The 21085-nt window shown below is 35.8% G+C and overlaps 1 protein-coding gene across 2 annotated transcripts in view; it reads left to right on the top strand.

The window, feature by feature from the left end:
- The window catches only part of PLEKHS1 (pleckstrin homology domain containing S1), a 33813-nt gene extending 15036 nt beyond the window's left edge, over window positions 1-18777 (top strand). Inside the window, exons 7-15 of one of the 2 annotated variants that reach the window (XM_051981469.1) lie at window positions 2792-2893; window positions 3235-3363; window positions 6531-6749; window positions 9472-9578; window positions 10225-10425; window positions 12599-12700; window positions 14065-14200; window positions 16526-18220; window positions 18363-18777. In XM_051981469.1, coding sequence (XP_051837429.1) covers window positions 2792-2893; window positions 3235-3363; window positions 6531-6749; window positions 9472-9578; window positions 10225-10425; window positions 12599-12700; window positions 14065-14200; window positions 16526-16594 — 1065 coding nt within the window. In that variant the 3' untranslated portion in view covers window positions 16595-18220; window positions 18363-18777. Of the gene's footprint in view, window positions 1-2791; window positions 2894-3234; window positions 3364-6530; window positions 6750-9471; window positions 9579-10224; window positions 10426-12598; window positions 12701-14064; window positions 14341-16525; window positions 18221-18362 lie in introns of those variants that run through there. The other variant, XM_051981468.1, reaches the window with a different exon arrangement.
- Window positions 18778-21085: the final 2308 nt, after the last annotated feature.

Consider the following 21085-nt stretch of genomic DNA (forward strand, 5'->3'; position numbering starts at 1 on the left):
TAGCCCCCATATAATTCTCTTGCAAATCTCATTGGCATTTTCCTTAGCCAAATGTCTAGTCGTTATTTCTGTTGCTGCATTGTCTCCAATGGTTCTTATTACAGCTGTTTGTAAACGTCCCACAAAATCTGCAAAAGGTTCATTGGGACCTTGCTCTATTTTTGTGAAAACATTATTTCCATCTTTCTGTCCAGGGAGAGAATTCCAAGCTTTTATTGCAGCCTTAGAAATTTGCTCATACACTGTTATGGGATAATAAATCTGTTCTGAACTCTCTACATACTGACCTTCACCAGCTAGTTGGTCAAAAGCAACTTGTACAATAGCTCCTGTTTGCCTATTGCGTTGGGCTTGAATCCTACATAATTCATGAAACTCTGAAAGCCACAATAAATTTTGTCCCGGTTCTAGACAAGTTTTCGTTATGGATTTCCAGTCATTCGGGGTTAGGATTTCATAAGATAAATTATCCAGTAACATCTTCACATAAGATGATGTAGCCCCATAAAGAGTGCAACCCTTTTTCAAATCTTTAATTTTTTCCAAATTAAAAGGAGTGTATTTTCTCTCTTTTTGACCTGAGGAGTTGAGCTCTTCAATCACAGGATATGCATTTATAAAATCAGATATATCTTCTCCTTCATTTTTTGCTTTAATTAATGCTTTTTCTAATCTTGTCAAATTCTGCTTTACAGGAGAAGCTGACTGTGTTTCTGTCTCTCTCCCTCCCCCTTGTTCCACCCATGAAGGGTTAATTGTGGGGGGAGGGTCATGAGATGTGGAATCACCTAATTCCTCCTGTTGTGAAGTATCATACTCAGAATTGTAATTAACTCCATTCTCATCTGATTCGTCCTCCTTTTCACCTAGTAAAGTTGGCATTTCTTCCTCCTGTACTTTCCTTTTCATCATTCTATCACTTAAATAACTTCTTAAAAGTTCAGTGATTTGCTGTAAACTTATAATTAAACCTTGGCTTTCCATAATTTTGACAATGCTCTCTAAACATTTTCCTTGAACAGAAACAGACTGTTTTCTAAATATCTGTCCCATCTTAGCTGAAATTCTACTTTAACTCTTCTAACAAAATTTCTTTGTTGCACTCACCCTAATTTCTGGGTTGAAGTTTTTTCCACTGGATCAGGATCAGAGGCTTTTCCACTTGAATCAGGATCGGAGCTTTTCCACTGAAATCCACTGAGGGGTCTGTTTGCCCCACGTTGGGCGCCAAAATGTGGTGAGCTTTTTCTTCTAGCCCGGTTAGCTTAGAGGCCTATCTCTCTGCTTGGTTCCAAGAGCTCTCTCCGAATGTCACCAAATCCAAAGGTCTGGTCCTTCAGCCTCTGCCTCTGCTTTCTTCAGCCTCCAGCCAGCTCCAACTCTTCATGTCATTCCGCTGAAATCTCGACTTGTAGCGTCTTCACTCTCCCCAGAACTCTCCGACTGGCCCATTGGCCTATTTATGCTCCTTCCAGAGAGAGGGATTATGGGTAGTTCTACTTAGTACCTTGTTTCAGGTTCTGCCCAAAACATCTTCTTGTAAGATTAGATCAACTCTAATTAGTTAGCAGTTAGTAAGGATTCCAACAGATCTTGACTGACCAATACCTCCAAACTTTGTTTTTTCTTTACTACATCCTATTATTCTAGACAGAGACTAATTTTTTTCCCAAGAGATTTGCAGTCCAGTTCTAAAATTTTTAATAAGTGCTTGCTATTTGCACACAATGGATTAAGTGGAGATAGAAAGACAAAATGAATCAATACCTGACCTCAAGAAGATTACATTGTACTGGGGAAAGACAATGTAGTTGAAAACAAATAAAGACACAATGATTTTAGTGGAGATAGTTATTACTGTAGCGATCAGGGAAAAAAATCTCTAGGAGGTAGCACTTGAACTGAAATTTATAGGTAAAACTAGGGATTCCAAGGGATAATAATGAGAAGATGGGAGTATTCCAGACATGGGTCACAGCCTATGCAAAGGTACAGAGGATGGATTTTACCAACATGTTAGAAAATTAAGTTAAATAAAATTAATTTATAAAGTACTTTCAAATAAAAGGCTCTAGATTTTATGCCTAATCTAGTCATAGAATTCAACACAACTTTTTGATCAATTCACCTATTAATAATAATAGTTACCATTGTACAGTATTTTATGGTTTGCAAAATGAAATATTATTTCATTTTAGCCTCAAAACAATCCTGAGACTATTGTTGCTTTCATTATTCCCATTTTACAGATGAGAATTAAGAAGCCAAAATAGATTAAATAACTTGCCAAAGGCTACAAAGGCTAGTAAGTGTCTAAATGCAAAAGAGAGATCTGTTTTGAACTTAGTTCTTCCAGACACCTGGTCCAGTACTCTATCCACTGTTTAACTGCCTCCAATCATCCAAATCAGTAGAATTTAAACTCCTTGAGAGTGGGAATTTTCATTTTTGGTTTTTTATGCCCCAGCATATAGTAATTGCTTAGTTTCATTTATTGAATTAAACTGATGTCACTTATCTATGATACAGTCCCACAACATAAGTACCAAGGACTCAAGTATAGCATCATAATGAAGTTACAGCATTCCAAGACAAAAAGAATTTCTATGTATACACATACACAAATACTACTAAATTTCTATTTATAGTTGGTTTAGAATACTTTAAAAAATGGTTTAACATCTTTTTCCTTTGATTTTCTTTAAGACTCCATAAGACATAAGCAATGCAGTCAGATCTAAAGAAAGTGTTTCTACTCCCTCTCATATTCATGCTCTCTTTGTATTTCTAGAATATAAATCTTGTGAATCAAGACGCCAGAAACAAGGCCAATGTTGTACAGCCTCTTGACTCTAAAGAGAACATCTATCAAATCATTTCAGAAATTGATGATGTAAGAAAACAAGTATTTAACTCAACCAAAGGGGAGCTCAAATGTGAATATATCAACTTTCTAAGCATACCATCTGTGTGACCTTGGAAAAGTAACTTCCCTTTCTGGGTCTCAGTTTCCCTATCTGTAAAATAAGGGGTTTGAACAAGGCCATCTCTAGGTCCTGTTGTGCTCTCAATCTAGTCATATTTAATTAAACACCTTGATCCAGAAATCAAAATTGGTGAACAATACTGATGTTAAGGAAAAGTTTAGCCGCAAGTTCTCATGAGCACTTTTTTATCTGAAAGTTTTAAGTTAGTCAAGGGCAAGGATAATACTTCATTAACTTTGTTCCTTAGGATGTGCAAGAGAAACATTTCTCAGAAGAGAGAAGACCTGTTTCCTATCCTGGCCATTGTTCTGATTCTCTTAATTCATCAGAGGGCAAAATCTGCTCAAGTCTTCCAAGAAACAGTCTGCCCGACATGGTAATTAGTTACCTCTTTCATATTTATCTGCCTATATGATATTAAACTCTTCACTCTAACACACTTAGGATTTAAATAGAATTTGTTTTTTCTTATTCATAGCAATAGAATTGGAACTTTGTCCCTTTTCCTTGAAATCCTTTCCACTACACAAATGGCTCTCCACTTAAATTAAATTTCTCTTAAATGTGGTCTAAGTTTTTAAATAAGACTTCAGAGCTTTATTTTACCAGGAGTCAAGATTCTTCCCTCAGAACTGGAATATAGCATGGCGTAATAGAAAGGATATTGAACTGGGCTGTAAAGAGATATTTTAAGCTCTATCCTTAACATTAAAATAATAATTTGTCCTGTCTGGATCTCAGTTTGTTCATTTGTAAAAATGTAGGTGTTAGATGATTGTTCCAGCTCTGATTCTGATTTTGATTGCTCTCAGGAAAATTTTGTCCAGGGATTGTATCAGTCTCTAGGGAGATAGCTGTCACTAAAGGGAAGGTCACTTGACTGCCTAGAAACTCAAAATCCTTTCTCCTTATGAGAGGCTCCTACTAGGGTATAATTACAAGCTTAGAAAACTGTAAAAAAAAAAAAAAAAAAAAAAAAAATCCCTGGGGAAGGTAGAGACCCAGCAATCAGTAGGTAATTGTGTTAACTATTTCAAGGCTCAAGTGAAAGTTCTTTGTTTTTGTTGTTAGGTTAAATAAAGCCTGTCCTACAAACAACATTGTTAGCCTAAATGTTTGCACAAGAACTCAAGGCCTTTTTCCCTTTCCTGTGGAGATCCAAACATGAACTCCTTTTCAATATTCCTAGAACAATTTCTAGGCAGAAAAATAAGTAGTTAAGTTCTAATGTTTCCTTTAGAAATGCTGGGTGAGTGAATGAGACAAAAAGAGAGCTAAAGAGAAATCTCCAATATTAAATATGGCATGTGTAAGTTTAGCACTTTGACATATGGGTTATATTTTGCTTGTGTGCTCCTTTTCATTTGCAGAACTTGGATTCATTTTTTAATTTATTTTTTATTTTATTTTATTTTATTTCTGAGACAATTGAGATTAAGTGACTTGCCCAGTCAGTCATCTAGGAAGTATTAAGTGTCTGAGGTCAGATCTGAACTCAGGTCCTCCTGACTTCAGGGCTCGGCTCTATCCACTGTGGCACCTAGCTACCCTGGATTCATTTTTTAAAAAAAGATACAGAATATTACCATTTTAATCCTTTGATAAGGTCTAGGTTTACTAGGGCCAAAGTCATTTTTCTGATCAATTCCCTTCTCTTACCTTGCTCAGCCTATTTCTTCCCAGATGTCAAACTTCACCTCTACTTTTAACAAGACCAATTTTGCTGGATAAAACTCCATGAAGCAGATTGAATAAAGAATAGAACACTAGACCTGGACTCTCAGAGACTTAAGTTTGAATCCTGCCTCAGACACTAATCAATCAATTCTTGGCAAGTCATTTAGCTTGTCAGCCTCAGCTTATTAATCCATAAAATAGGGATATTAATAGCACCTACTTCACAGGACAGTTGTAAGTATCAAATGATATAATATATGCAAAGCATTTTGCATGTCTTAAAATCTTAAAAATTTTAAATCCTATATCTATCATGTTATTATAAATATTTATTATATTTATAATTAATTTTTATTATAAATTATTAATATCTTCAAAGAATTGAAGTGTTTCCTCAGATTTTCTCACTCCCCAACTCTGAGTATAAGTATCAAATAATATATTATATGCAAAGCATTTTGCATATCTTAGAATCCTATATATATATCATAATTATTATTATCTTCAAAGAATTGAACTTTGTTTCCTCAGATTTTCTTACTCCCCAACTCTGAGTATAATCAGTGTATGATGCTACTTACTCATGGATCCACCTCGGTGATAAGGTGGCTTTCCAAAATAATATTGTTTTCTTTCCTTGGAGGTCCAATTCCCCTCCCTCTCATTTCCTCCCATTAATCAAGCACACACTAATGAAGTGTGACATTTCATTTTGAGTAGTTGGTAGGTCTCCAGCTTCTTAGTATTTTATATGGATTAGATAAATCACATATGTCACAACAGCTTGTCTCTGATATTCAAGTAAATAGGGAGAGAATTGGTGTAGAATGTACTGGTGTGACTTCCTCTCCTACTTTTAACTTCTGAGATTCCCCATCTTTCAGTTAATGATATTGTGTGGAATCCTTTGTACTTAGCTTCGGTGGTTGTTAACCTTCTTGAGGTAACAAAGAAGCACCGTGTTGTTCTTTATTAAGGGGGTCCCCCTTTTGTCCACAGTCCAGTGCCAACCTCAACGTGGGCAAGGAGCACAGTGTTACACTCACTATTGCATGTCCCCTCGAAAACCTATTAAAAGTCCTTATATTGAGCCATTGTTCTTAAAAGGACTGTGTCTCCTTTTACCTGCCATCCATAACAGTTTGGAACAGTTCAATACCTAATGGGGGAAGCAGGAAGGAAAAAGGGAATCATTATACTACTTTGAAGTCCATCATTCTGACAATAGTATGATTAATGCTATGAAATTGCATTACTATGGAAACAAGAGATGTCCACAAGCAGAATATAAAGGAGGTTTGCTCAGCAGGACACAAAAAGGTTCCCTGCAAATAGTCAGCAGAGTAATTACCTTATCCTCCAGCAATGCCTGATAGTAGGAAAGAATGCCAAAAGAGACAGCTCAGCAATAGAACTTAGGGACTCAGAAAAAAAATCAGCAAAGAAAAATACTCATCCAGCCTGACAGTTCCCAATGGCAGAACAAAGCCTGGAGAATGAAGAGCATTAGACTGGAGTCAGCTGATTTGAATTCCAGGCTCTGCCACATCTTTTATATGACCTTGGCTGAGTTTTTATGCCTCAGTTTTATCATCTATAAAATGAAAGGACTGAAATAAATAACCTCTTAGTTCTATTTTAGTTCTAACATCCTAAAATTTTGAAATTGTTATTAGAAGAAAAAACACAAATGGGAGGCACAAAAGAACTGCTTATTTTGATAGACTTCTATGTAGTCAGTTGAAAGAGTTGAAAGTTTCATGAGCAAGGGAATTAGGATTTTGAAAGTTGAATTAATAAATCTTTTAATCTTCTCTGAAGGAGAAAAAATAATTTTTTTGTTTTGTTTTGTTTTGGCTTTTCCAGAAAACATTTGCTCTCACTCGATCATATGCGGTGAAATTGAAAACGCTTAATTATCTTCCCATATCCCAAAGGAAACATAACTTTCTTCTTAAGCAGCAAATAGAAGGGAACTCTTCAAAACCCAGCCAATCTCCTCTGATGAGTGATTTAGCTCCTGAGAACCAACAAGAGACAGAAGAGGAGAATCATTATCTTAGTCCTCGAAGTATTCTTGCTCAGGTACTCCTGTCAATAAATCTTGCTAAGAGACTATAATCTGACCGGCATTTTACTTGACACTATAAGGAATGCAAAAGGAATCTTTAAGAACTTTATAATCTAATGGGATTTAGCCTGGATGTGTTTGTTTTGTTAGATATACTCTAATAGAGTAGGACTGTTATTGTTGTTTGTCCTTCGTTCTCAAAAAAGACCATGACATCAGGGAGGTAATATTCATGACATGCAACTGAGTTGGGTTTAAGTGAAGGAGGGCTGCCTCACCTTCCCTTCCAGAGACATCTGGGGTCCAGTGGCCAGATATAGACCAGGAAGACTGGAGAGGGCCCCGGATGGAATGGGAGACCTTGGTCTTTTTAAGCTAAGATCTTTAACAGATCTCAGTATAACTGAGGCTGCACCCATTCAGTGATTAAGGCTGGAAAGAAATGAGGTTGGGACTAGGTAGAGTTAGAACCACAGAATCTGGATTTTGGCCTGTTTTGCACTTCCTAGTTCTGTGATCTTGGATAAGTCTCTCTGACCCTCAGTCTCCTCACTGGAAAAATTGGGATAATAATATTTGTCCCACCTTCATCCAAGAATTGTTATAAAAATCAAACATGTAAGGTACATAAAGTGCTTTATAATTTTAAAGTGCTTTTTAAAATTCAAGCTGTTAATCTATAATTAGACAAAATGAACATATGTGAAACATGAAATTAGGAAATTTCACTGAGAAGACTAAGGATATTGAATATATCTGCATTATGTCCTATCTAAGTGCCTCTCCTTCCAGTCCTTTAAACTTTGAAGCAGCAGCATCTTTTTTTCTTCCCCTATCCTCCAGCTGCAGAAGGCAAGATGTCTCTAGGACTCCCTGCATTTGCCTTGATCGCCTTCATTTTTCTTTCTTCCATGACCTTGTTCTAGGAATCATTCCCTTTTAGTCTTTCTTCCTTTCCTGTTGATTGCTTTCCATCTGCCTAAAAATGTTCACATCTCCCCAAATCTAAAAAAGTCCCCCAAACTTCAAAAAAACAAATCTTTCTTATACCTCATTTAACTACTATCCCATCTGTCTTCCTCTTCACTGCTCAACTTCTTGAAAAAAGCAGTTTACTTGATATCTCTACTTTTTCACTATCCACTCTACTCAAAAAACTATAATGGGTTCTATCTTCTACTGGAACAGTTTTCATAAAGTATAACAAAGTAAAATCTATAGTATTTTATTTTTCCAAATACATGTAAAGATAGCTTTCAACATTCAATTTTGTAAGACTTTGAATACAAAATTTTTTTTCTCTCTCCCTCCCTTGCCTCCCCCTCTCCAAAACAGCAAGCAATATGATATAGGTCATACATATACAATTCAGCAATGGCCATATTTAGTGACATTTTTCAATCATTCTCTTCCCTGAACTCTCTGTAGGCTTTGGCAACCCAGCTATCACCTCCTAATAGATACTTTTTTCTTGTCTTGGATTCAAAGACATAATGTTATTCTATTTCTCCAAGATTGCCTTCTACCTCATTCTTTAAGAATTGTTGTAAAAAAAAAAAAAAAAGATAAGGTATATAAAGTGCTTTGTCATTGCAGTGTCTTATAAAATTCAAGATGTTATCTGTCATTAGACAAAATGGACATGTGACCTCATATGGCACTTTTGCTATTTAATTCTGTAATGTTCATTGTTTGAGAACAATCCCAGACTGGAAAAAAAGTTTTTAAAAGAGTTTATTAAGTCAAAAGAAGATAAGATTTAATTATCTCTTTATAAATTGTTGTATTCAATAAGTACTTATTAAAAAACAACTAAGTACAAACTTATTATTAAAAGGAATATAGAGATAATTGATCATTGTCCCTGCTCTCATGGAACTAACAATCTAGATGAGGGATATGGCACATACAAAAATATATTGTAACCACACAACTGTGAAGTGAAGGAGTCTTAAAAGCTGAGGACCTTGGTACTACCAAAATTACCAACCCAAGGATGTATGCAAAGAAATAAAAAGAAGTTGGCAAAATGGGGGGGAAAAAGTTCATTTTGAAGGATTGTGGAAAATACCATTGAACAGGAGAGTGAGAACAAATTATTTAAAGCTTTAAAATTCAGGCAGAATAATTTGCACTTGATGCAATAGGCTATTAAGCGTTACTCTGTGTGTGTGTGTGTGTGTGTGTGTGTGTGTGTGTGTGTGTGTAAGAGACAGAGACAGAGACAGAGACAGAGACAGAGAGACAGAGAGAGAGAGAGAGAGAGAGAGAGAGAGAGAGAGAGAGAGAGATCCCCACTGTTCTCTAGATGGTATATATCTTCTGAGTCTCTAATGTCTAAAATTTGTGGTCTACACTTTAGCCCCATTAGAAAACTGCCTTGTTTCACTATGCACTAAAAATATTGGATAGATAGAGCATGACAGCTATGAACTCCAAAAATTGGTAAATGTTCAGTTATTCCATTAAAGAGTTATATGTGTCATAAGCCTGGGCTTCTCTTGTTTAGGGACTTTTTTGTCAGTTGAGATCTTGTTGCCATAACCTGGTTGGATATTTCCCAGAATGAGCCTTTATTTAATGTGATTTTATATTTACATCAGTGCTCAGGGCAATCAGAAGTATGACAAAGGATCAGTATAAGAGAATAAAAGACAAAGGAGTGCAGAGTAGATGGTGGATGTGCACCTCTTCCCCCTCATGGCTATTCCTATTTTTATATTTGTTGGTCTATAGTTGAACAATATAATTGCTTCCAAGGAAGACAAAGAATTTGCTGAATCCAAAGAATCAGACCAAGTCTCCAAGCCAACTGATCATCTCTACATGTCAATGAAATCCTGGTATGTATGATTAATCAGTTATAATCGTAGATTAGTTTTTTTTTTTTTTCCTGGAGCACTCTCTGCTGCAACCTAAAATGAATATCATCATCAATCAAGACATCTTCCCAGCTTTTTGATTTTTTTATATCCCATAAAAGTAAGAGTTGTCTACTTACTCCAGATGAGTTATATCAGGACGTGTCCCCTTTTCTGGGAAAGTTATCTTAGAATCAATTTGTTAAAACTTGGCATCCCCTCCCCCTGATACACACATTTTTTTTTTTTTTGGTTCTCCAAAGGCAATGAGGTGTGATAAAAAGTGTAGGGTTTTTTTTAATGGGTTCAAATCCCAGATCTGCCACCTGTTTAACCTGAATCTCTCCAGATCTCAGTTTCTACATTTTTTAAATAAGGGGTTATTTCAAATAACCTCTGCAGTCTCTTTCAGGTCTAAGTCTATGATCCTCTGACTTGTCCCATCCCCAAAAGCAATGTAGAAAGCTAATTTTAGTTCTATGTCCATTTTAGAAAATTAGTTTATTTTATCTGATTCCCAATGTAACTTTGATCGTTAGATGGGCTTCAAGGTTTGATTAGTTTTTCACTTCACTGATAGCTCTTTGATTCTCTTTCAAGATGATTGGTTTAAATGATTATATTCTAGTTTTGATGAAGAGAAATTCCAGCAATCTTTCAATAGCAAAGATGAAGCTCTTCCAGCAAACCAGGCTGAGGGGCTCGATCTGCAGAGCCAAGAGGAAAGAAACAAGTCCTGTCATTCATCCAGTAGCAAAGAACCAAAGACTGAGAACCAGAAAAGGAGATTGGTTTCACTCTCCATTGTGCAGCTATCCAGGATAATCAAGTAATGTCTTATGTTTCCAAACTTACGTTTCATAATATAGGAGTGGACTGAGAAGTCATTTTTAATCTGTTGACACCAGCCTTAGAACAGATCTAAGAAGTCCCCTAGTCCTCCAAAAGTTGCCAGATATCTTTCTCATCCATGCCATAGTGAGGTCAAAATAACTGCTGCCTGAAGATATAAACATCCTCTGCTAGAGGTGGCATTTTCTTTTTTTTTTTTAAATCCTTGAGAAGTAATGTAGCATTATGGGTAGAAAACTGGCCTTGGAGCCAAGAAAATCTGGATTTAAGTCACAATTCTGACAAATACTGACTAAAGGGCCCCAAGCAAGTTTTAACCTGTCAGTACTCTAAGAAATTCTCCGATTCTCTTAAGGTGCAGAGAGAGTGTCAGCCTGCAGTGGTAGGAGTTTCCTTGTCTGCAGGTTGTCTATACCTATGAATTCATAGGTCTGAACTCTATTAAATAATCCCTATTCTTTTTTAGCCAAGACTCTATCCAAAGGAAAACTTTTTTTTTTAAATTTAATTTTATTTAATAATAACTTTGTATTGACAGAATCCATGCCAGGATAATTTTTACACAACATTATCCCTTGCAATCACTTATGTTTCGTTTTTTCCCCTCCCTCCCTCCTCCCCCCCCCCCCCAAGATGGCAAGCAGTCCTATATATGTTAAATATGTTGCAGTATATCCTAGATACAATACATATTTGCAGAACCGAACAGTTCTCCCGCTGCACAGGGAGAATTGGATTCAGAAGGTAAAAATAACTCGGGAAGAAAATCAAAAATCAAATAGTTCACATTCATTTCCCAGTATTCTTTCTTTGGGTGTAGCTGTTTCTATCCATCATTTATCCAATGAAACTCAGTTAAGTCTCTTTGTCAAAGAAATCCACTTCCATCAGAATACATCCTCATACAATATCGTTGTCGAAGTGTATAATGATCTCCTGGTTCTGCTCATCTCACTTAGCATCAGTCCATGTAGGTCTCTCCAAGCCTCTCTGTATTCATCCTGCTGGTCATTTCTTACAGAGCAATAATATTCCATAACATTCATATACCACAATTTACCCAGCCATTCTCCAATTGATGGGCATCCATTCATTTTCCAGTTTCTAGCCACTACAAACAGGGCTGCTACAAACATTTTGGCACATACAGGTTCCTTTCCCTTTTTTAGTATCTCCCAAAGGAAAACTTTAAGAAAAACAGTATTTTGGGTAATATGCATGGTGTGTGTGCCCAACTTCAATATTCAAATGCTCTTTGGCACTAAAAGTTTACCAATCTTTGCTAAAAACCAGGAAAGAAAATCTCAGGATCTGTGCATTGTCAATTATTATTTAGTGAGGGGCCCACTTTTCATTTTCCCTGCTTTCTTCCCATACTTAAATATCTACAGAGATAAATATATATTTGGAAGAATTCAGCAATCTAGCATTTCTTAGCTTCTTTGGAAAATCAAGACATTCCCACTACCCTCATCTCTCCCAAAATAAATTAATGCATATTAAAAATATGTTCCTTATAGCCTAGTGAGTATTTTTTAAATGAGAAACTAGGAAATATAATATATAATTAGATATTTCATAGGATCATAGAATCAGAGCTAGAAGGAACTCTAGAGACAGGCCATCTAGTCCAATCCTTTAATTTTACAACTGATGTTTATCCAGGGTAAATGGCTTGCCCAGAGTCACACAGATAGTATCTGAGCCAGGATTCTAACCCGGACATTCCTGATCCTAAATCCAGTGTCCTAACCACTATACTATACTGCCCCTGAAAAGTAATAATAATAATAATAATAATAATAATAATAATAATAATAATAATAGCAATAGCAGCTAATATTTTTATGGCACTTGCTATGAGCAAGGCACTGTGCTGCTTTGCAATTATTAACTCATTTGAGTTGATTTGAGTTGTGAGACAACCTTGAGAGGTAGTTATCTCAATTTTACAGACGAGTAAATTGAGGCAGAGTTAAGTGACTTGCTCAGGGATCACAAAGCTAGTTTGAATTCAGGTCTTTCTAACTCCAGACTTGGAGCTCTATCCACTGTACCATCTACCTGCCCCACAAGTAGAGACTAAAACTTAGCTTATTCAGAGCTGGTTAGTTATGTGACCTGATTTTTCCTAATGAACTTTCTCACAGTAACATACCTGCTGGAAGCTCCCTGGAAGAAGTGGATGTGTTCCTTTCCAAGAATGACATCAACAAATACCTGACATTCACCCAAGCTATAGGTCATATATGGTAGGTATGTCATAGACCTTGGTCACAGGTATGACCAGTATGACTAATATGACTCTTATTTTCTCTTATATTTCTCTAGGACTTCTTAACACTTTTTGTATTATGGAACTCTTTGGCAGTTCAGTGAAACATCGAGATCCCATTACAGCAGAATATTTTTAAATGCATAAAATAAAATACATAGGATTATAATATTGTATGCCTACATATATAGAAATATACTATCGGGGGAAAAAATTTTTTTAAGTTCATAAAACCCAGGCTAATAACTCCTGTCCTATGGTTTCAAGAACAGTACTGGGCACATGATAAATAAATGCTCAATAAATACTTATTAATTGACTAATGCCATTATTAATGGAAAGAGCATTAGACTGGGAGACTGGAGATTGAGTTTTAGTTTCAGCTGATGACTAACCTTGTGTGTGTATCCTTAAATAAGTCATCTTTTATAATCTGAATCTCACATTCTTCTTTTGTAAAATAAGAGGATTAGATATGCTCCTCCTTTCTTCTTTGCAGAAGAAGCAGATTGTTGGTAGGTGTGGAATTCTCCATATATTGTCAGACTTGGTAAATGTTTTAATTTGCTTTGTCGAACTTTTGTTTTCTCTTTTTTTCTTTGTTAAAAAGGATATCTCTGGAGAAGGGGAAAAATGGTACAATGGGGAGAGGAGGAGAGGATGAATATATTTAGAAATGAAAGTGATATGAAAAACAACAATGAAATAAGACCAAAAGATCAAAAAGAAAAATTGTAATGTTTATATAAAATAAATAGATGGTTTTTTAAAGTCACTTAAAATAATTAGCATAGAATATAGAAATGGAACTATTTATAACTATAAACATGTTTACTTATTTTAATTTGTGAGTTAAAAACTCATTGTTAAAATGAGTTAGATGATCTTGTTTCTTCAAGTGTTAAGATTCTGTAATTCTACCTTACTATTTAAGTCCCTCCCAAAATCCCATCTTTTATAGGAAGGCTTTCTTTTTTAAAATTCTTATCCTGATCCTCTTTTTTATTTCTCATTTCTTTATTATTTAGTTATTTATTTTTATGTTGTTTCCTATTTCCCCATTAGATGGGGATCTCCTTGAATTCAGGGCCTCTCTTTTGCCTCTTTGTTTCCCTAATACCACACATAGCACAGTAACCAGTACATAGTAGGCACTTAATAAATGTTGATTGATTGATTGTTCAACTAATGCACAACATAGTGAACTACAGAAGTTACCAATGTTACCAACATTGTTGGGGACAGAGCCAATATGGGCAAAAGGGATAAATCACACTTTTGTTCTGGTCATCTGATGTCTCACATCTGTCTTGCCTGCCCTTGGCTATCTCCCTGCTGCAGTGTGGCTCAGTGGGAGGGTCCCCCACATTTGGGATGTATATTTCACCAAGGAGATCGTCTATCAGCTGTGAATGACCTTAAGCCTCATAACCTGGAGGAGGTGGGCTTATTCCTGGACAGATCCTTAAAGAAGGAGGTAAGCTCTATTGAACAACCTGGCTTGGGGCAGGACAAAAAGAGAAAGAAAAAAATGAAATATTATCACTTTATACTTTTCAAAACTCACACATAAAGTCATAGCTTTGGAACTGGGATTTTTGTAGAGGATATTGAAAGCCAGAGAGGTAAAGTAATATAACCTTGATAGTAAATAAAAGATTTTGAATTTGAACTCAGATCCTCTGTTTCTGAACTCAATACTTTTCAACTGACTTTCATCTTTATTATCTCATTCTTCACAGAAAACTTGTGAGATACAGAGGGCAAATCCTTTAATTACCTATGTTATATAAATGAGAAAATAGAGACTCTGGAAAGATAAATTCAAGCTCATCCTCCTAGTCAGTGATGTTGCTATGGGGGAGAATACTTTTGTCCAATGATCAGAAGTAGGACCTGGGTCCTAAGTTATCATCAATGAATACTATGAGATAACATGGCCAGGATGTTATTCAGGAACCTGAACTAGTCTGGGAACTGAGCCCAGAAAGAAACTATTGCCAGTTTCCCAGCAGGGCCATCCTTCATGTATCAAGATGATGACTATATTCCTGTTAGACCGCTTAAAAAATGCAGCTCAATATATCTCACTTCTCTCTCCCTCCCCCTCACAACCCCCATCCTCATCATAAACCCCTAAGAAGTGACAACCTGGCAAAGGAAACACGTGGTATAGTTAGAGTACAAATTCACTTACATGATGATTTGGAAGTCCAGGAAGGTCCCTTACTCACTGAATTTCTCTACCTTGATGCTTAAAATTCCCCAAACAGCAAATTATCCCTTCTTCTAGAGAAAGGATCCCTCTGTTGATAGTTCTATTTTAAAATTATGCTTTAGGGAAGAGTGTCTAGAACTTCCCACTTCCCATCTAATTTTAGCCCAGAAAGAGGTGTTAGACCAGTTCCTTCAGATTACAAAGGCAGACCATCTTTTTTAGTTTTGTTCATTTCATGGATTGTCCTGATCTGAAAGTTAATCACCTTCTAGTAATGAGCCTTTCCATGCTTACCTAGATCGGGTCTCAGAAAAGATGCATCTCTTAAAGAAAAAGTTAAGATTTTTGGACCTGCCAGAGATTAAACTTCATTGGCTTAGCTTTTGAGAGCCCAAGGTTTTACCTCCAGGCTATCAGGAGGCATCAGTGTGTAGCACGATTTTATCAGAGGAATAATATCTACTCCCAGGTCAATAGCATTTAGATTTTACAAAGCACTTTTCACAAAATTGTAGACAATACAGGCAATTCCATTCCCGTTTTTAGAGGAGGAAATTGAAGCTTAGAGTGGTGAAATAACTTATGTAAGGTAACCTCAGGCAAAACTGGGCCCTCAGACTCTTAACCGTACTAGTTCTAGGGCACCCCACTCCTACACTCAAAGCCTTAACCTGAATTTTTCAGCTCACTTTTCGATAGGAGAGACAGAGCAGAAAGATAGTGCACTTGGCTGGCTGGGAGATGCCCAGAAAGAAGTGGTGAGAGGGAAAGAAGAGAGAGAATAGAAAAGAGAGACATGTAGGGAGAGGAGAGAAGGAAGAGAGCCTGGAACTGAAGCTGCCTGTCAGGCTTATTTTGAGTCATTTATTTCACTTTTCATGAAATCATCTCCATCTGGATATTGTTCACCTGGCTCTGTCAGCAAGGCTCTAGCCACCAGAGGCCAGTGTATTCCAGTGAAGAGAAAGCCAACATTCTCCTCTCAATGTGAATTTAAAGTGCACAGAGTGCTGGATCTGGAGTCAAGGAGTCTCATTGTCCTGAGTTCAAATCCAGCCTGAGACTCTTCTTAGCTGTGTGACCAGGGAATGTCACTTAACTCTGCCTCAGCTTCCTTATGTATAAAATAAACTGGAGAAGAAACCACTCCAGATCTTTGCCAAGAAAACTCCAAATGGGATCATAAAGAATCAGACAAGACTGAACCACAATAAATATTCCCACCAGCCCAGAGAGTGTATCAAAATATTTTCTTTGATGAGAGCTGCAGTTGACTTGATGAGAACTCATTATCCTGAGCAAAAATCTTTTTAGGACTATATATATGTTTAGATAGATAGATGTATATGTGTATATACATATATGTATAGAGGTATATATATATGATATGTAATGCTCTATGTATATATTATACATATATTCTATGTATTTGTATGTAGGTATGTGTAGATATGTATATAGATATACATATGTGCACATACGTGTATGCGAATGTCTGTATGTATTTGTGTTCATGTATATGTACTATGTTTATCTGTATTTATGTGTGTGAATGTCTACATTTCTTTTCCTCTGTTTCATAAGGTGAAGTTGACCATCTGCCGGATCCCCGATTCAGATAAATTCCATACTGTGACCTGTGCCTGCTCTTGAAAAGTACCCTTTTGGTTAAGGTTGGGGTATCCACTATCTCCTCTTCAGATAAGTGGGTGAAAGAATATGAACAAAGAGTTTTCAGAAAGAATTTCAAATATGAATGAAAACTAACATATAAAAAGGATGCTTCAAATCGCTACTAAGAAAACACAAAATTGAAACAACTTTATAGTTACATCCCACATCCAGCAAACTGAAAAATGACAGAAGATGAGAAGAGTCAGTGACAAAGGGGCACAGCCATACACTGGAGGTGGAACCGTTGATTAGTCCAATCATTCTGGAAAATATTCTGGATTTAGGTGAAGTAACTAAAATAGTTGCCAGGTATAGATATTAAGGTAATCAGAAACAAAAAGAAAGTCCTTATGTTTGTCTAAATTTATATTTTTGTATGTGGTAGCAAAAAAACTGGAAGCAGAGTAGATGTCCACTCATCAGAGAATGACTAAATAAATTTTTTCAAATGAATATATGGAATATTCCTATGCTATAAGAAATAATAAACATCACGAATACAAAGACGCATGGAGAAACTTATATGAACTGTTTCAAAATGAAGTGAACAGAACCAAGAAATCATGAACACAGTGACTCTGACGTTGTAAATGAGTGCTCAGCTCTGCCCTAGGATACTTTACATGATTTATTTCACTGCTCTAAGTTTGTTTCCTCCTCTTAAAAATGGGGATGGAAATGTCTGTGTTGCCTACAGTTTTGAGAAAAGTGCTTTACAAAACGCAAATGCTATTGACCTGTGAGCAGACATTATTCTTCTGATAATGTCCTACATACTGAGGCTGGAGGTAACCTTAGGCTCTCAAGTGCTAAGCCAATGAAGTGAAATCTCTGGTAGGTCCAAGAGACTTAAAAGGATTTGAATTTGGCTTCAAGAGATGCATCTTGCCTGAGATCCAGTCTAGCTAAGTATGGAGAGACTCATTACTAGAAGGTGATTAACTTTCCGGGAAGGACAACACAATAATAATAACAAAAATCAAAACAATTCTCCATAATAATACCTTCTTGTCTCATTGGATCAGATGGAAGATTATAGATATGGAACACTACCTATAACACAATTTTTTTTTCAAAATGTTGGCTGGTTTTAATGAACTATTTTCTTTATCTTTAAAAGAAATTCTTTATTATAAGGAATGGTTCTATAGGAAAGGGCAAAAGGGAAAATATAGTGGAAAAGATAGCAATATTTTTTTAAAGAATCAAAGTAATATTACTTAAGGCTGATGTGGGTCTGGGTGGGCAGTCTTAATAAGGATCTTTATGGTACAGTGAATAAAGCACCAGTCCTGAAGTCATGAGAACCTGAGTTCAAATGTGGCCCCAGATACTTAATACTTCCAAACTATGAGTTACTTAACCCCAATTGCCTTGCAAAATAATAATAATAATAATAAGGATAATAATAATAATAAAATAAGGATCCTAGTTTGTTGAAAGAACTTTTCTAATTTAACCCTGACAGAAAAGACTGGGGAAATGAGTCTATCTTTCATTCATTTTTCAAATCTATCTTGAGTAATATCTCAAAAACCTAGAGGAGAAGAAGAGGTTTGAACTGTTAAAAATTACAGAGAGGTTAAGAATGAGGATTGAGAAAAGGTCACTGATATCCAACATATAAAGGACTGCTTGCCATCTGGGGGAGGGGGTGGAGGGAGGGAGGGAAAAAAAATTGGAACAGAAATGAGTGTCAATATAAAGTAATTATTAAATAAAAATTAAAAAAAAAAAAAGAGAAAAGGTCACTGGATTAAGAACTATATTCAAGAGATATTGAATAAGTCACTTGGAGTCACAGCTTCTACATCTGAAATATGGAAATAATAATTACTTACCCTACACGAATCATGAAGATTCATTTTCATGAGTTCAAATGTAGTGCCAGACTAGCTATGTGACCCTGGATAAATCACTTAACCCTGTTTGCCTCAATTTCATCATATGTAAAATGAGCTGGAAAAGAAAATGGCAAACTACTCCAATATCTCTCTACCAAGAAAACCCCAAATGGACTCACAAAGAAATGACTGAAAACAACTAAAAAACAACAACAAAATAACCATAAATTTTTTCAATGTTTTAATAATTGAATTTGGATTACATTTTGTATGTACTAAAATATTTTGCAAAAATAAAATGCATTTATGTAGTCTATATCATTATTTTATCGTTTCATTTTTTTATTATTATTCAGCAAATATTTACTGAGCATCTACTAGACATAAAACATTAAGCTATGCCCTTTGAGAAATACATAATAAATAGAAACTGAACTAGAATTAGAAGATCTGCATTCAAATCCTGCCTGTATGACCTGTATGTCCCTCAGTTTCCACTTCTGTTAAAAAAAGGGAGGGCTTTTTGAGTTTTTAGTTTTTATTTTCAAAATACATGCATAAATAATTTTCAATATTCACCCTTGCAAAACCTTGTATTCCAATTTTTTTTCTCCCTCCTTTCCTTTCATCCCCTCCCCTAGACAGCAAGCAATCCAATATATGTTAAACATGTGCAATTCAGATCATAGGCTAACAGTTGGTGGCAAGACATCTAGTTCACCCTCAACATTTCACAAATGAAGAAAATTTTACAAATTGGTTCAAGGATTTGTCCCAAGTCATACAGGTGTCAGAAGTGGGATTTGACTAATTGACCTCTAAGGGTCACTTAGAGCTCTAAATTCTGTGGCTTTTCTTTCTAGTGTGTATCTAGTTCAAAGAGTTTTTTTCCCAGGAAGAAAAAAAATGCAAATCTGATATGAGTCCTTAATTTGTATCTTGGCTTGATAACCTTGTATTGCCAGGTATCATGATGCTGTTCACTATGACCCGGGGCAGGAAGAGAGGGAATAAAACCATATTCCATTTCATAGACAGGGAAACTGAGATTACTAGGAAAAGTAATCATATACTCAAAGAACGGGGCAGGTCCTTGGAATTCAGGCACTCTAATGTTCTCATTTTATTAATGATGAAATTTATTAATAATGGAAGCCACATGGTCATACTAGAAATGGTGGAAGGTCAGGGAAAGAACATGGATTTCAGCATAAGATTTGGGTTTGAAGTCTAGCTTTGTGTCATCTCTGGAAGTCCCTCAGTTTCCTCATCTATAAAGTGAATTTGTTATTCAGCTGTTTTATTTGTGTCTGACTTTTTGTGACCCCATTGGGGATTTTCTTGGAAGAGATACTACAGTGTTTTGCCATGTCCTTCAGCTCATTTTACAGATGAGGAAACTGAGGCAAACAGGATTAGGTGACTTGTTAGTGTCATAAATCTATGGTGTCTAAAGATTTAAACTCAGATTTTCCTGATTCCCTGCCCAGGGCTCTGTCCCATCCTTTCTGGCTCGCACCTATTATGATTACATGAAGATAATCAAGGGACATTAGATATGACAAATATTAAGCAACGTTACGAAATGAAACTTATCATACAGAGTCTAACACATAAGGAACCACTGGTTATCAATAAGAGAACCATTTCCAAATGAGTTGTTTTTGTAAAGTCACACCACATGTTAGGGCAAAGATTAAAAAAAAAAAAAAAAAACCTCAATTTAGAATGAAAATGAGAAGATATGAGTGTAAGTGGGGAAATTCTAACATTTCCTAAAGTATGATGTGAATTTAGATGGACAACAGAGCTCATCTAGCAGTGCATATGTCTTAGACGAGCACTGCACATAATCATGAGCTGATCCCAGAATTGAACAGGAGGAGAGTGGGCAGGATTGCCTTTGGAAATATGCACAAAACTTTTAATTACCCTAAGCTTCTTGAAACAAAAGTTCATTTTTATTTTTTTAAACAGCAATATTCTTCCAGTGATATTGTAAGGCTGCAAATCATAGAATTATGATTTTTTTAAAATGTATTTATTTGTTTATTTTAATGCACATTGCTTTATGAATCATGTTGGGAGAGAAAAATAAGAGCAAAGGGGAAAAATGATGGAAGAGATTAAAAAAAAAACAGAAAAAAGAAATGAACATAGTATGTGTTAATTTACATTCAGTCTTAGTTCTTTTTCTGGATGCAGATGGCATTTTCTGTCCAAAGTCTATTGGGATTGCTTTGGATCATTGAATCACTGAGAAGAACCAAGTTTTTCATAGTTGATTATAGCACATTCTTGCTGTTATTGTGTAAAATGTGTTCCTGGTTCTGCTTGTTTTGCTCAGCCTCAGTTCATGTAAATTCATGGAATTAATTTATAGAGTTATCATCAATGTTTTTAAAGACTCAAAGTTGAAGGCCACCCAATGGAGAACAGAAAGATGCATGCTAACTGTGAGTAGAATGCAGTGGCTAGCGTGTTGGGCCAAATCTGGTGAAATTCAACAGGGATAAGTGTCAAAGTTTTATGTTTGTCTTAAAAACAAACAAGCAAATCTTCATGTACATAAGATGAGGGAGCATAGGTAGAAAACAGTTTATCTGAAAAGAACTTATAATGGATT

Source organism: Antechinus flavipes, chromosome 2 (assembly GCF_016432865.1).
Source record: "Antechinus flavipes isolate AdamAnt ecotype Samford, QLD, Australia chromosome 2, AdamAnt_v2, whole genome shotgun sequence".
NCBI classification, from domain to species: Eukaryota; Metazoa; Chordata; class Mammalia; order Dasyuromorphia; family Dasyuridae; genus Antechinus; species Antechinus flavipes.